The 17,071-nt window shown below is 37.9% G+C and overlaps 1 protein-coding gene across 1 annotated transcript in view; it reads left to right on the top strand.

The window, feature by feature from the left end:
* The window catches only part of DNAH11 (dynein axonemal heavy chain 11), a 355,283-nt gene that overhangs the window by 150,345 nt on the left and 187,867 nt on the right, over window positions 1–17,071 (top strand). Inside the window, exons 36-42 of the mRNA XM_063667481.1 lie at window positions 264–402; window positions 4,924–5,016; window positions 6,647–6,841; window positions 7,669–7,746; window positions 9,907–10,039; window positions 12,786–12,913; window positions 13,942–14,090. Coding sequence (XP_063523551.1) covers window positions 264–402; window positions 4,924–5,016; window positions 6,647–6,841; window positions 7,669–7,746; window positions 9,907–10,039; window positions 12,786–12,913; window positions 13,942–14,090 — 915 coding nt within the window. The remainder of the gene's footprint in view (window positions 1–263; window positions 403–4,923; window positions 5,017–6,646; window positions 6,842–7,668; window positions 7,747–9,906; window positions 10,040–12,785; window positions 12,914–13,941; window positions 14,091–17,071) is intronic.

The following is a 17,071-nucleotide window of genomic DNA, read 5'->3' as shown; positions in this document are numbered from 1 at the left end:
TTACAGAATGTATTCATGGATTTTCTTTGAACTCCTACACCTGTGCTTCTGGCATTCCAGACTTTCTGTCATTTTTTATATCCAGTAATGAGTGGACATGTTTTTAGTTGAAGTGAAGGGTCTTATTAGCTGTGATTGACAGACATAATTATGATCTGCTTAGGAGTGGTTAAAATGTTGGTACGAAATAATCACTTGATTTCAGCAATTTGTACTTATCACCTTGTCACATTTTAAAACTAAAATTCATATTTACTTTTTAGACCCTGTGCCATGGTGGCCCCTGACATTGAGCTAATCTGTGAAATCTTGTTAGTTGCTGAAGGTTTTGTGGATGCGCGTGCATTAGCCCGAAAGTTCATTACGTTGTACACGCTTTGCAAGGAGCTTCTCTCCAAGCAGGTGAGGGATCATTTGTTACGTTTTCTTGTTTTTACATACCATTGAAAAAGCTTTTGAAGTATGGATTTTAGGTAATTTATCATTCAAATTACATTAGACATTAAAAATTTTTTGTACTTAAAAAAAATTCAATAGTTTGGGGGAACAGGTGTTTTTTGATTACATGGATAAGTTTTTTAGTGGTAATTTTTGAGATCTTGGTGCACCTGAGGAGTGTCCACTGTACCCAGTGTGTAGTCTTTTATCCTTCACCCACCTCCCACCTTTTCTCCCAAGTCCCTGTAGGCCATTATATCATTCTTATGCCTTTGCATCCTCATAGCTTAGCTCCCACTTATAAGTGAGAACATACGATATTTGGCTTTCCATTCCTGAGTTACTTCACTTGGAATAATGGTCTCCACCTCCATCCAGGTTGCTGCAAATGCCATTATTTCATGCCTTTTTATGACTGAGTAATATTCCATGGTGTATGTATGCCATATTTTCTTTATCCGCTCATCGGCTGATGGACATTTAGACTAGGCTATATTTTTGCAATTGCAAATTGTGCTTCTATAAATAGGCATGTGCAAGTGTCTTTTTCATATAATGACTACTTTTCCTCTGGGCAGATACCCAGTAGTGGAATTGCTGGGTCAAATGGAGATTCCTTTAAAAACTAAAACTACCATTTCATTTGATGTTAGAAATATTTTTATATTTTCTATAAATTTTGAAAACCTTATTTTATAATTTTATTTTTTTCTGAAATATGAGATATTTTAGTTCTGATATTTTATTTGTATTAATACTTTTTTAAATCAATGAGCTGTGTGATTTTAACTTTGTCAATTTTGTAATTATAAATGGAATTTTATGTTGCCTCCCTTTCTTCGTGAAAATATTATTTTCTAGTAAGATAGGGCAGGAGTGTTCATAAGAGTAAGATAAGGCTAATTTTCTGAAGAATATCTCAAGGAATGTTAAAATTATTCTCATTTATTGGTAATTCTTTATTTAAAGGTAGGGTTGACTGGTTTTTTGTCCTTTTAAATTTTTAGTCTACAATTTACTTGTCTCTAAAATGGGTCAAATTTACATACTCTCTACTCTCCAATCATAAGCTTCTTGAAGATTTATTGAAGTTGCTGATAAGCCACAGAAATTACATATATATCAGCATCAATATTTTAAAATTCATTCATATGGTCATTTTCGACTTTTGGTCTTTTGATAACATTTCATTAATTACTGGTGACATTATTCTGTAGTCAAAATGAAAGTATCAAAATCCTGCAGTTGCAACCACACAGTTACCTTACTGCCACGTATTCATTTTAACTTGCTCATTGTTAGGGCAAAATATGGAATATGAGAGTGATTTATGTTGTCCTTTTAGTAAGCGTGAATTTACATTGGGTGTGTGGAATCATAATTTTTAACAGTTGTCTCTGGATAGTAAGATTATGGGTATTTTTATTTTTTTTCCTTATTCTTATAATCTTTTTTTTAATGAGCCTGTTTTAATTTTATCATGGTAAAAAGTCAGAAGAAAAAATGTAATAGAGCCCAGTGAATGTGGAGTTTCAACTATATCCATTTTCAGTAGTAATATTTAAACATTTAGTGAGCATCTAGTATAACTAATAATGTGCTTTTTGCTGACCATGTTGAATGGGTAAGATTCAAACAAATGAAACAAACACCCAGATTTCTGACTTTGAAGAATTTAGGTAATTCAGTTTACATGACATAAAAATTGGGAGACAATGGAGAATGAAAAGATTATCAGAGTTTTCAAGGAAGAAAGGAACCAATATTTATTGAATGGGTACTATGTGTTATGTTACAAAACTGTCAAAAGAAGTTTACAAATTTGATTTTTTTAGCCCTGTTTTACATATGAGAAAACTGAGCAAAACGACCTGTCCTAAGTCCATATAGCTAACAAGGGATAAGGGCAAGATTTGACTTCAGTTCTAATTCTGTCTAGGACACACCTGTAGCCAATTACAAGAGGAAGGTGTTGGGAGTACAGGTAGAACAAAGAAGGAAAGAATTTGCTAACTCAGAAATGTCACAAATGAGCAAAAAGAAATATGGCCAGGACAGAAGAGCTGGGTTAGGAACACAATTCAAGGATAACTTTCTGTGCTACAGAAATGGATTTGGGAAAAGAATCAGCAGACATTTTTGACCAATGGAATGACATAATGAAAATGGTGAAGATACTTTTAGCAATTTGCATTGTTTAAATGTTTAGCAGAGGCACCAAGTCCTCTGAAATCTGTGGTCCAAAATTTCTTCTGTATCCACTCCTTTTATTGTTACTGCAATAACTTAGCCACCTCCCATTGTTGCCCTCAAAGTTCTTATTCTCGGAAACACCATTTGACCCAGCAATCCCCTTTCTAGGTATATACCCAAAGGATTATAAATCATTCTGCTATAAAGACACATGCACACATATGTTTACTGCAGCACTATTTACAATAGCAAAGACTTGGAACCAACCCAAATGCCCATCAATGATAGACTGGATAAAGAAAATATGGTACATATACACCATGGAATACTATGCAGCCATAAAAAAGGATGAGTTCATGTCCTTTGCAGGGACATGGATGAGGATGGAAACCATAATTCTCAGCAAACTAATACAGGAACAGGAAACCAAACACCACATGTTCTCACTCAGAAGTAGGAGTTGAACAGTGAGAACATATGGGCACAAGGAGGGGAACATCACACACTGGAGCCTGTCGGCGGGTGGAGGGCTAGGGGAGGAATAGCATTAGGAGAAATACCTAATGTAGATAACAGGTTGATGGGTACAGCAAACCACCATGGTACGTGTATACCTATGTAACAAACGTGCACATTCTGCACATGTATCCCGGAACTTAAAAAACAACAGCAACAACAACAAAACCTCTGGTTCTTTCCCCTCCCTTTCCTCTTCAAGCCTCAGCCTACTCCATCAGTGGCTTTCAAATGATCTTTACCATGACCCACAGTAAAAAATACTTCTTCTGTTGCGACTCAGTGCATATACATATGTACAACTGAACCAAAAATTGCACCAAACACTTTTTACTTTTTTTTTTTTTTTTTTTGAGACGCAGCCTCACTTTGTTACCCAGACTGGAGTACAGTAATGTGATCATAGCTCACCACAGCCTCGACCTCCCTGGCTCAAGCAATCTTTCCATCTCAGCCTCCTAAGTAACTGAGACTCTAGGCGTGCACCATCACGCCCAGCTAATTTTTGTATTTTTTGCAGGGGTGGGGTTTCCCCCTGTTGCCCAGGCTGGTCTGGAACTCCTGGGCTGAAGCAATCTGCCCGCCTCAGCCTCCCAAAGTGCTGAGATGACAGGCATGAGCCACCACACTCAGCCACTTTTTGCTCTTATTTGCATCACACCGTGGTGTTTTTCATTTCGTTCCATTTTATTACAGACAAAAATGATGGTCGAGACCTACTAAATTGATTTTATTATCCACTAATGGAGTAAATGGGATATTTGTAATGTAGTATTGTTTCACTGCCCACAAAAAATTTTGTACTCACATTAATTCACTTTACTCCTACAACCACTTATAAAGTAAGTGGGTGCTTTTATCTGCCTTTTTATAGATGATGATTCTGAGGCTCTGGGAGGTAAAGTGTCTTTCCCACAGACACAGCTGAGAGACATTTGAGAGATAGGTTGTTACTATGTGGGTTGTAGCTGGACGGCGAAAGAGAGAAGGCCAGTCCCGTGTAAGCAGTTAGTTCGTTAGGAATACCTTTACTGAGCACCTACCCTGTGCCGTGCATTGTGCTAGCCCCAAGAAGACAGTGAATATATGGGAAATAAGTTTATCATGAGAAAAAGCCAGAAGAAAAAATGTAATTGGACCCAGGGAGCATGGAGTTGCAATTGTATCCAATCTCAGAAGTAATATTCTGAGATCCTCTAGCAGCTCAGACCCTGTGGGGGGAGTCTTCATTAGGGATAATGTTGTAGTCTCAAAAAAAGATAATTGAATCTTAATGACATGGTTTTTATTATATTATGTGCTGGCATCTAGGCAGAAGTGTCTGATTAAGAGGTGGAGTAATTGGGGCCATTAGGGATCGAAGTCTGGGGAGAAGTAGAATACCAGGGCCTTTGATGAAACCAGCACAGGTGGAGAAATGTGCTTTTGGTTGGAGGTGAAAATGTGGAATTTGCTGAGCTACTGAGTTAGCAGGTCTATTGAGAGAGTACAGCAAGGGAGGTGGATGGAGCCTTAGGCAAATACTGCAGTTAAGTGCTATGGAAAGAAGAGACTTGCTGACAGAGGCAAAAAAAAAAAAAAAAGATGAAAGAAACAGGACGACACTACAGGGATATGATTTTCACAATTTCAAAGAGCAGAAGAAAATAGTATTTTGAATCATTAAAGTGTGTATCTATCTGAACTCCTTTTTTAAAACTTTCAGCTCTTATCTCTGGAATGAGAATCTTCTTCCCTCATACAATTGTTGAGAAAATAAACCTTTTTTGATTTTAGGATCATTACGATTGGGGACTTCGTGCTATTAAGTCTGTCTTGGTTGTGGCTGGATCTCTGAAACGAGGAGATAAAAATAGACCCGAAGATCAGGTACTGCAATGCTAATATGATTTTGTTGAGTGAGTAGCTGGCCAGCTTCACAGACATGAAAGTATATGCCTGGATGGTGGGGCATGCACAGCACAACTTTTAAAAAGCGTAACATCTGTTGTTAATGCAGGAAATTTGAGGATTGGCGTTCCTTATAAGAGGTCACAAGTGGTTTTGAGTACAAAGATATGAATCTGGAAAAGAAAATGTGATTTCACAAGTAGTTTTGAAATAGCCACAAAAAGTATTTTGGCAGTCATAATCAAATAATTCAGTAATCACTGTTTGATTTCCTCTGAGGAACATTCAAGAAATCTGATTGAGTTGGGATATTAATCCTGGAAAGTCAGTGAAGACATAATGGGAGAAAGAACATCCATTTCATGGGATGTAAGATGGGCATGCAGAATGAAACAGGAAGGGTGGGTGCCTAACACCAATGAAATGCTTGATTGGTTGGTCAGAGCTACTAGAGAAATGTTCTGCTCTCCTTCCTGGAGAGAAACGATAACAACACTTCATGAATTTTTCCCTTAAGTAGCCAGAGCAATGGATGTATGTTATCAGTCAATTTTCACACTGTTACAAAGAACTCCTGAGACTGGGAAATTTATAAAGAGGTTTAATTGACTCACAGTTCCACAGGCTTAACAGGAAGCGTGACTGGGAGAACTCAGGAAACTGACAATCATGGAGGAAGGCAAGCAGGAAGCACAGACCTTCTTCACATGGTGGAGGGAGAGAGAGAGAGTGAAGGGGAAAGTGCCACACACTTTTAAACCATCAGATCTCGTGAGAACAGCAAGGAGGAAATCCACCCCCTTGATGATCCAATCACCTCCCACTAAGCTCTCCTCCAGTTTGACATGAGATTTGGGTGGGGACACAAATCCAAACCGTATCAATATGTATCACCATGTGTATGTGCAATATGACTTGAGAAATAGCAAAAAATAAAAATAAAAAAATAAAAAACACTTCATCTGCTCTGTGTCCTTTTTTAAATTGAGGGGTATTTATTACTTATTTTTCTACTTTTCTTTGCCAATATTTCTTTCTTTTCCTCTTAATTTCCTCATAATTTAGTATTAGGTCAAGATTTTCTTTGGCTTATTTGTTCTCTTGCTTTTTAAAATTTTTGTTAGAATGCTTAGCTCTTTCTGTAAAAGTTATCCTGACGTTTGAGTTACTGCTTTTAAAATCTTTGGCTTACAGCCAAGATAGAACAACAACAACAAAACTGAAAATGTTTGAGATTATCATTCTAAGATTCTTAGAGTACTTTGGATAAAATGATTGGATGGGCTTGATTAATTTAAATTCTGGAGTTTGAGGATTCAAGAGAGAAGGCCCTTAGACTGTTTCTGAAGATCATTGGCAGGGAAGGAAAAGGCCTCCTTGCTGTTCTTATTCTAAAGATTGTCAATTGTTATCAGTTCAGCCTTCTCATGTTCTGATACATCAATTTTAAACATTTAACCTCCCTATTGATGGAATGCCATCTTAATGGAGAACAGTACCAATATCTCATGCTTCACACATGAGGATTAAAAATAACAAACATCTTTAGTTCTTTAGGTGTTTGTTAGACCTTGTATTGGCTTTTTTATAAAATGTTTTTTTTTTCTAGGTACTCATGAGAGCATTAAGGGATTTCAATATGCCTAAAATAGTGACTGACGACATCCCAGTGTTTCTGGGCCTGGTCGGTGACCTGTTTCCAGCCCTGGATGTGCCCCGGAGGAGGAAGCTGCACTTTGAACAGATAGTCAGGGAGTCTACCCTGGAGCTCCGCCTGCAGCCTGAAGAGAGCTTCATCCTCAAAGTAAAAGGAGCATTTGCTCTTCATGGCAGCTGTTGGGCTTGTCAGTGGAAATAATTGTGGCTAACTGATACTAAAGCAAGATGTTAACTTGTACCCTAACCTTAATAGGATCTTAATATGTGCTTTCAAGCATTTTCATATGGCAGGATTAAGTAAACATAAGTAAATATTTCAGTAGCCCCACTCTGTAAGGTGAAAACGTAGATATGATTGTCACGGCTTTAAGCATACTTTTGATTAGGTTACAAAACTTGTTGGTTCTTGGAGACAAGCACTAAAAATTTACTTTGTTCTTCCCTCCTTTTTAGAGAACATTGGAAGTAAAATCATTAGTGCATGCTTTTAATGAGGGATGAATGACAACACGTATGAGAATAACTTAGGTAGATATTATCTGACATATCAAAGCTTTGTGCATATTATTCAATTTGAATTCAGTGAATGCATGGATATTGAACACTATATACATTATCCATTTTAGATATTTTGTAGGATATGAATCATTACTCAGTTGTAGATGGTGATTGGCTATGTACAGTGTTTGTTCAAAACTCATGAAGAGTTAATGATTTTTGTAAGTAACCCCTGCCATGTACTGAGTACTGCATAAAATCATGGTTTGGCTTTAGTCTCAGCCTTGTGGTCTACATGGGCGATCCGGGAAAAACTACTTTTCACTTATGGTCTATTTTAACTTTCTCTGAACATACTGTTGTCAGTGGGGGCTGGCTTGGGTGTAAGGAAAGAAGAATTGGGCAAAAATGGTAGGTTATCTTTTTGTCACCAACTCATTAAAGGAAACCAGCAACCAGCTGTTTGCTCTGCAGGTTGTCCAGCTTGAGGAACTGTTGGCTGTGCGGCACTCGGTCTTTGTGGTTGGAAATGCAGGCACAGGAAAGAGTAAGGTATAGTAAATCGCCTAATAGCTTACAACTATGGAAAGAACATTTGTTGTCATAGTGGTTCGGCCTATTTTCAATGCTACTCAAAAGAATTCCCCTCCATGAAACCCACCATAATTTTGGGTCAGAATCTGAGACTGGAATCTTGCTTCTTGATCAATTGACATTCTTTTCCTTTATATTGGGTCAGCGGGGGGAGAACAAGAAACAAATAGAGCACTGCATTCACATAGGAAAAGCAAGCCAACATGAAGATTGAACTTTCCACATGAGATGTTCAGTATCAGATGCAGGCATTTCGATATACACCATCCTACCTTATGCACCTTTCAATACATTTATGCTTGGATTCTTTTATCAAAGATAAACATATTAAGAGACTGTGGAATAAGATATCTGGCTGGAAGACTGGATTGGCTCTAGCCACATTTATCAAACCTATTTTCTTTTCCAAGTCATCCTTGATTCTCCTCCCCATATCATTCAGAAAAACAAACCCAAATATTTTCCTTCAGTACTCCCTCAGAAGTATAACCCTCTATATGGCCAAACAAAACCTAAAAATAAAAGGAAGTGGCAAAGCCCACATTTTTGAGGTACCTATTATGTGCTGTGCTAGGTGCATTATGTATGATTTACTCTGCACAACAATGATATACTATGGGTATTATTATCCCCATTTTTAGTTCACTGCTTGATTTTGTTTGGTCTTACTGACAGTCCTGGCAACATACTTATTTTCTTGGTTGGCAGACGGTATATGCAGAACTGCATGCATTTTAATTCAGGATGCTTGGGTATAAACATACTTGGTAGCCAACAGCTAAAAATAATCAGATTGAGCATATGAGATTTTAGAGGATGGCAGTATATGGAACTTGCCAGTATTTAGATCAGAACCCAAAGTGGAACAACTGTAAGAAAAAAAATCTCTGTATAGACATTTTTCTAGTGAAAAATATAATAAATGAAATATTAAAGCAGATAACTGATAGACCTGTAATTATTTTGTTAGAGTAAGTTACAGATGTAGGCCACAGTTCAAGGAAGGATAAAGTTAAATTCTATACTTTCCAGTAGATTAATGGTTTCTAAAAATATAAGCTTAATATTCCTAAGGCATTTATTTTCTTCTAGTCTTCACCAGTTCTGTTCTACTCAACAGGTACATAACCCAAGATACCTAGAACACTGCAGGCTCAGGGTGACGTTCTTTAGCATCTTATCATTTCAAAGTGTTTGCCAATTGTTTATCAGTTTTTCTAAACCCCTGTGAGTAGGTCAGCATGATAAATATCTAAGACAAAAGCCACAGCTTTTCGAAGGAGCAAAAGGGAGAGTTAGGGCAGATATTTGAGTTAAAGTATTAATTAATTGAATAGACATACACTGAGCACCTGTTCTGTGAGTTCTCATTATCAAGGCTTTTCCTCAATTATCAGGATTAGGGTTTGTCAACCTCAGCACTGTTGACATTCTGGACTGGATAACTCTGCTGTAGGAGGCTATCCTGTGCATTGAAAGATATTTAGCAACCTCCCTGGTGTCTATCCACTAGATGTCCAGAAGCTCCTTCCCCCTTCTTCCCCCAAGTCAAGACAGTCTTTTTTTGAGAACGACTGCCCTAAGTCTCTAGGTCTCAAAGCATGGCCAGACCAGCATCATTGGCATCAGCTGGGCCCTTGTTGGAACTGTACGTTACTGGCCCCACCTCAGACCTACTGAAATAGAAGCTCTGGGACTGGGCTCAGCAATCTGTATTTTAATACCCTCCAAACAATTCTGGTGTAGGCTACATTTTGAGAAAAACCAATCTTGCTGATTCAGGCAGGGTAGATTTTGTAATCAACATAAATGCTTATTTATGTATGGTCCTCCACTTTGCACACATGATTAAAAATCTCAAATGAGAAAGTGACTCCCTGTAGTCTAAATGGTTCAAAGAGTCAAGTGAACTGATTCTGTCTTGCTGAGTATTTGTAAGATGAAGCTTTTCAAGATGGTAATGGGAATGCACATATGTGCATTTTTCCCCTTCTCGATCTTAGCACACACAACGTCTAGGAACATATAATGAATAAGGAAAACTCTTCAGAAATCTTTTACTTTCCATTTGGCTTATGTTAGTATTAATTTTTTTGGCTCTTTCCTCCTTCCCCTCAGATTTTGAGAACACTGAACCGAACATATGTTAACATGAAACAGAAGCCGGTTTGGAATGACTTAAACCCTAAAGCTGTGACAACAGATGAACTCTTTGGTTTCATACATCATGCTACCCGAGAATGGAAAGATGGTAAGTAGTATTTCCCCTTTAGAAGTGCTCAATTTTTTTTTTCCTATCCAGAAAGCCATTTTTCAGTACAAGCCAATTTTAGTCATAGTCACAGACTTACTGTTTATGTGTTGGCATTATTGGAAATATAGCAGATCACAACAGCATTTATAATGTATAAATTAAAACTAGATTTGAATAAGTACTTGATTTGCATTCAGCAGATTTGTACTCAGAGCTGTTGTATTTTATCCCACGTCCATTATGTCAGGGCTCCCTGTAAATCAGGAGTGAAGTCAACATGAATGCCTCAGGAAACATCTATAAAGTACCTGATATGAGACACTGAAGTTCAGGCGGACATTATTCCAGGTGCCAGGGACAAAAGTCAATAGGGCATGTTTCCTGCCCTGAGAGTATTTGTAAGCAAACAGATCCCTTTGTGACAATCTGTTAAGATTTCCTGTTACAGTAAATGTGCTAACCTTGGCATCATCCTTGAGGCCTCTTTCTCTCTCACACCCTCCATCCAACCTCACAGCAAATCCTATAGGCTTTGCCTTTAAAATTTATGTGAATTCCAGTTCTTCTCGCCTTCTCCATAGATGTCACATTAGTCGAAGCTGCCATCATGTCTCGCCTGTACTACAGCAGCGGGTAATCTCCTCCTGCTGGTTTCCCTGCAGTTCATTTGACCTAAAGCAGACAGAGGGGCTTCAAATGTTACTTCTCTGCTTTTGATCTCTAGTGGGTTCCAATCACCTTTAGAATCCAACCTTTTCCATGGCTTATAAGGCTCTATGGGATTGGATCCCTGCCCCCGTCCCCAAATCCCACCATCCCTGACTTCATTTCCCACCACTTAATATAATCCATTCATTCTGGCCTCTTTGCTATTTCTTGAACTTGCTCCCATCACGGGGCCTCAGCACCTCATGTTCCTGCCATCAGCAACACTCTTCTGGATGCCTGCATGACTTGCTCCCTTATCTTATTTCAGCATCTGGTCAAACGTCATATCAGAGAAGACTTCCCTGATGGCAGATCTAAAGTAGAAATACAAATCAAAATCACAATGAGATAGACTCTCATACCAGTCAGAAAGACTATTATGAAAAAGTCAAATGATGATGGTGAGGCTGTGGAGAAAAGGAACCACTTATAGACTTGGTGGGAATGTAAATAAGTTTAGTCACTATGGAAAGTAGTTTGGAGATTTCTCAAAAAATTTAAAACGGAACTACCATTTGACCCAGCAATCCCATTACTGGATATATACCTAAAGGAAAACAAACTGTTCTACTAAAAAGACACATTCACTTGTATGTTCACTGCAGCACTATTCACAATAGCAAAGACATGGAATCAACCTAAGTGCCCATTAATGGTGGATTAAAGAAAACATGGTACATATACACCATGGAATACTACGTAGCCATAAAAAAGAACAAAATCATGTTTTTTTCAGCAACATGGATGTAGCTGGAGGCCATTATCCTAAGTGAATTGATGCTGAAACAGAAAGCCAAATACTGCATGTTCTTATTCACAAGTGGGAGCTAAACATTGCGTACATGTGGACATAAAGATGGGAACCATTGACACTGAGGCCTACTAGAGGTGGGAGGGAAGGAGAGGAGCAGGGGATGAAAAACTACCTGTTGGTTACTATGCTTACTACCTGGACGACGGCACCATTTGTACCCCAAACCTCAATGTCACACAGTATACCCATGCAACAAACCTGCATGCGTATCATCTGAACCTAAAATAAAAGTTGAAATTTTAAAAATAGTAATAATAAAGCAGGACACCCTTCATCATTCTCTATCCTCTTGTCTTGTGTACACTCCTTTTTCTGTGGGACAGTTTTTACTGTCTCAGCCTGGCTTCTGTCTTTTTGTAAAGAACTATGGCAGGGAGAGAATCGTATCTGTTTAGGCTGAAAAACTGTGGAAACTGTTCACATCAGTGACTATTAGAAAAGTTTGCTGGCTGCTATATGAATCGTGGTGGCAAGTGCCATTAGATACTGTCAGTTTTGGCACAAAATACTTCACAGAAGAAACATTCTAGATATATGCATCAAAACAGTTTTGCTCACAATGCTATTAGATTTACTAGAGCTTGAAAAATTTGCAACTGTTAAATATGTCACATCAAATACACAATGCTTAGATATGTAGTAATGGGAAAAAGGACTATAGATTTAAAATGTTTTTGCCTATACATCTTGTTAAGTAATGATGAGTTAGTATCCCAGTGAACACATTTCTGTAAGAAATGTATAGTGCTTCTGAATGCTTTAGCTTCAGAATTATGCCCTTGAAAATTGTTATAGAAAAATGGAGAAAGGTGAAATAAACAAATATTTGATCTAAAATAGATACTGAACATATGTATATGAAGAAGGGTCATGTCTTCAGTTGATGTAAGCTTTGAGTTTTATGTACGTTACCTTCCATAAATCCCCACAACTGTTCATGAAGGAAGGTTTTTGTTATCTCTATTTGGCATATGGGAAGCTCAGTCATGGAAGTTAAGGGTCCTTCTCAGTGAGGTGAAGCTTACACATTGGTAAATAATAGAGCTGGATCTGGAACCCATGTGTAGCTCAAAAGGTGTTACACATTGCCCACCAGAAGCAGCAAAATTGTTTTTATTTAGTTAATAAAAGAGCTTCCAAGATGAATAATACCAGTCTATTGTAGAAATAAACAGCACTCAACTACATTATATATTAGGATTGTTTACTCTTATTTTATAGGTCTCTTCTCATCCATTCTGCGAGAACAAGCAAATCTTAAGCATGATGGACCAAAATGGATAGTCCTGGATGGAGATATTGACCCCATGTGGATTGAATCACTCAATACTGTAATGGATGATAACAAGGTGAATAAACTTCAGTTCTAAACCTTAAATATAACATCCTGAGTGTATTAAGAGTTCCATTCACTTGTCGATGTTAATACTAGTTTTTGCTCATTAACCTGGGATTCGTTATGTAATTATTATTTTGATAAGTGTTGCTTTCCTGATAATTTTCTTAATTTCGCCATTAAAGAATTTCAAGGAATATGTTCTCTGTTTCTTTGAATTCAGCCACCTTTACTGAGAGTTAGATACAGATATAAGAATTTAGTTTACACATCTTACCACTTTCTAAGAGGTAGGCGTAAATTATTATATCTTGTCATCTTTGATTAAGTATAAATACTTAGACAATGAAAGAACGGGTTTGTGCCATATGATAATTGAAATTAACTAGTTCCTATGGCTATGGATTGAGTTAAAGTGTTTTCCCAAGCTTTTTTGCCACAGTTAATTCAGCATTCCCAGCAAAAACAAAAGGTGATGATGGTACAGGTCTGTGAGATATCATTCAAGCAACACAGGGTCTATTGTTGGGGTCAGCAGAGAGAAATCAGTAATCATCATTATTCCAGAGTAGATTTAGTAACCACCTTAAATTAACAGTAATTACTGCTTACTCAACTGAGACACTGTTCATCATAAAATACTGGTTTGGGATCTTTATACTTGTATAAGTTTCTTTGGACAATTGATAATTGTGGTATTTCAGATTCTAAAGAAAAGTTTATGGTATTCAGATCCTTTCATGTGATTAATTTTTACAATAAATGTCTTATATTTGGCTTAGCAATAAAATTGCTACAATTGTGTAAATGTTGGCATTCACAAGTCCATTTAGGTGAGTTTGTTCCTCAAGGGTCAGTCAGGTCATCTCAGGGGTGAGCTTAGATCTTTATTCAGACTGCACTTCTGATTCAGGACAATGAGCGCACAGCCTGTGATACTTCTGGTAGGGGAAAGTACTTGTTGCTTCTGGATGTTTGCGGCATTGCTTTTGCCCGTGGGTGACAGTGTGCCTCTGTGCACCACTGTGCTGCTCACTCCAGGTGCTGACCCTCGCCAGCAATGAGCGCATCGCCCTCACTCCCTTCATGAGGCTTCTGTTTGAGATACATCACTTAAGGAGCGCAACCCCGGCCACTGTTTCCAGAGCTGGTATTCTGTATGTGAACCCGCAAGATCTGGGCTGGAATCCGTGAGTATTTCTTTTTGGTTTATTATAGTAAATTGTATGTAACATAACATTTACCATTTTTATAATTTTTGCTTAAGCACATTCATGTTGTTGCACAGCCATCACCACCATCCACCTCTGGTAGTTTTTTATCTTCCCAAACTGAAACTCTTTATCCATTAAACAATAACACCTCATTCTCCCCTCCTCCCAGCTCTTGGCAACCTTCATTCTACATTCTTTTTGTTTTTTTTTTTTATTATAGTTTAAGTTTTAGGGTACATGTGCATAATGTGCAGGTTAGTTAGATATGTATACATGTGCCATGCTGATGTGCTGCACCCATTAACTCGTCATTTAGCATTAGGTATATCTCCTAATGCTAATATCTCCTCCCCCCTCCCCCCACCCCACAACAGTCCCCAGAGTGTGATGTTCCGCTTCCTGTGTCCATGTGTTTTCATTGTTCAATTCCCATCTATGAGTGAGAACATGCGGTGTTTGGTTTTTTGTCCTTGCAATAGTTTACTGAAAATGATGATTTCCAATTTCATCCATGTCCCTACAAAGGACTTGAATTAGACTACTCTAGGTACCTCATATAAATGGAATCATACAGTGTTTGTCTTTTGGTGACAGGTTTATTTCACTTAGCATATTGTCTTCAGAGTTTATCCACATAGCAGCATATTTCAGTATTTCCTTTTTTAAGGCTGAATAATACTCCATTATATGTATATACCATATTTTGTTTACCCATTCATCTATAAATGGACACTTGGGTTTCTTCTACCTTTTGGCTATTGTGAATAATGCTGCTGTAAACATGGGTGTACAAATATCTCTTCAAGACCCTGCTTTCCATTCTTTTGGGTAGAACTCAGAAGAAGAATCTCTAGATCATATGTTAATTCTAATTTTAATTTTTTGGGAAACTGACACATTGTTTTCCATAGCTGCTACCCATTTATATTCCCACCAACAGTGTACGAGGCTTCTAATCTCTCTACACCTGTGCCGGCACTTGTTATTTTCCTTTTTTCTAACAGTAGCCATGCTAATGGGCATGATGTGATATCTCATTTTAATATGCATTTCCCTGATGATTAATGATGTTGAACATCTTTTCATGTGCTTATTGGCAGTTTGTATGTCTTCTTTGGAAAAATGTTCATGTAAGTTCTTTGCCCAGTTTTTAATCAGTGCTTTTTAAAATTGTGCCTGGATCTTGTTTAAAATCTTAGTATAAAATTCTAAATATCTATATGCTCACTTGAAGGTATTAGCAATTACATTTAAGGCTAATTAATTAGGCTAATTAAAAGATAATTAAGTTAGCACTAGAATGCCGTTGTCATTTTTACTTGGACATTACCTGGTTCACATACCTTGAAGATGTTAAGAACTCAGTAAATATTTGTTGAATAAGTTAATAAACAATGAAAGCTTATATGGAACACTTACATAAAAAGAAATCACTTAGGTTATGTATGTTTGCATGCATATATACTGTGCATACATGAGCAGTTGTAATGCTTTGATTTAGAGCAACTTTATGGTGCCCAGTTGCTTACTCCTCAAATGCTTACATTTTCTACAGTTCATCCTGGTTGTAACTTGTCACCTCCAGCATTTGCACTTAAAACTGTAGGAATCGCTGAGCTCTGCCAGTGAACCCATGCTTGTGCCTGGCATGCTTCATTATGTCAGAAATCTTCTGTTTACCTCTCTGGACACGCTCTCCATCCTTCTCACCCTCTTCTGTGGTCTGTACGCACCACATTAGTGGGCTCCTTGCCTTCCGGCTTCTGGTTGGTTTGGCCAATGAAGAATCCTGGCAGGAAGTGAGAGGGAGAAAGGACAGTGAGGTCAGGCTGTTTATTCTCCTTCCCAACAGGGTCATGTCAGGATGGTTCTGTCCCTCTGTGACTGCAGGTCACAGCTCTTCTTATATCTCTCCATTAAGGTTCTTTCCTTCCAGGTTCTGGCAGTCCTTCATCCTCTTGTCCCTCCAGGCATAGGTGCAATAACCATTCCTTGTGATTACCCTCTTGGCATGGTACTGTCCCTTCCACTTCCTCTACTTCTTGTCCACACTTGTGTGACTAGTCCTTTTATTGATCCTTCCCTTGTTATCCTGATTTAGGGATGACATCTGTTTCCTGCCAGATGTCTAACTGATGTACTTCTCCAGGCTGCCTTTCCTGTGTGTACTGACATGCTCGCTAAAAGTCTCATTCCTTACCTCTACGGCGTAGTAGAGTCATGCACAGGCTTTTGCGTTTGACAAAGCCTTTATTGGATATGTTTTGGGAAAGGAGTGATTTTCAAAAGTCTTAAATGGAGTGTTTTTCTTGGGATAATAACTCCTTTCCACACCTAGGATTCTGTCTCCTGGGATGCTTCTATTTGTTGGGAGCTACATGAGGGAGTCTCTCCAGCAGCCCTGACTCCCTCTGTAGAGAGAACCCAGGCACCACAGTGCATGGCGGCATTCATTTCCTTCATGAGACCTGTTACCCCTCCAGTAGTGAACCTCACAGCTCCCAAGGCATATATAATTCAATCTCAGTCCTATCCTGTGGAGATTTGTGCTAACAAAAGCTTGGTCCAAATCCCTAAAGAAGGACTTGCATGCAATACATCAAAGGTCACGGATTGGCTAAAGAGACACCCAGTTTATATTCCTAAGAGAGTTAAACAACTCTGTCTTCACCATTAGATTTTACTTTTGGGTTTTTTGTTTGTTTGTTTTATCCAGAATTAATGGGTAGATGTTAATTTTCATATGTGTGACCAAATAATTCATCCAGGTCATTTTCCAAAATAATGGAAATCTCTAGAAGGCATTTTTGTATTTTCACCTTCCATTGCAATAAACTTTCAATAAGTCACGAAATGGCTATTTTAGGATAAAGTGTATTTTTTTCCTCTCCATAGTTATTGGAGACTTTAACATCTTACTTTAATGTCATTATATTAACAAAATGATAGCTTTATAC

Source organism: Pongo pygmaeus, chromosome 6 (assembly GCF_028885625.2).
Source record: "Pongo pygmaeus isolate AG05252 chromosome 6, NHGRI_mPonPyg2-v2.0_pri, whole genome shotgun sequence".
NCBI classification, from domain to species: domain Eukaryota; kingdom Metazoa; phylum Chordata; class Mammalia; order Primates; family Hominidae; genus Pongo; species Pongo pygmaeus.
This window is presented reverse-complemented; position numbering and strand designations above follow the sequence as displayed.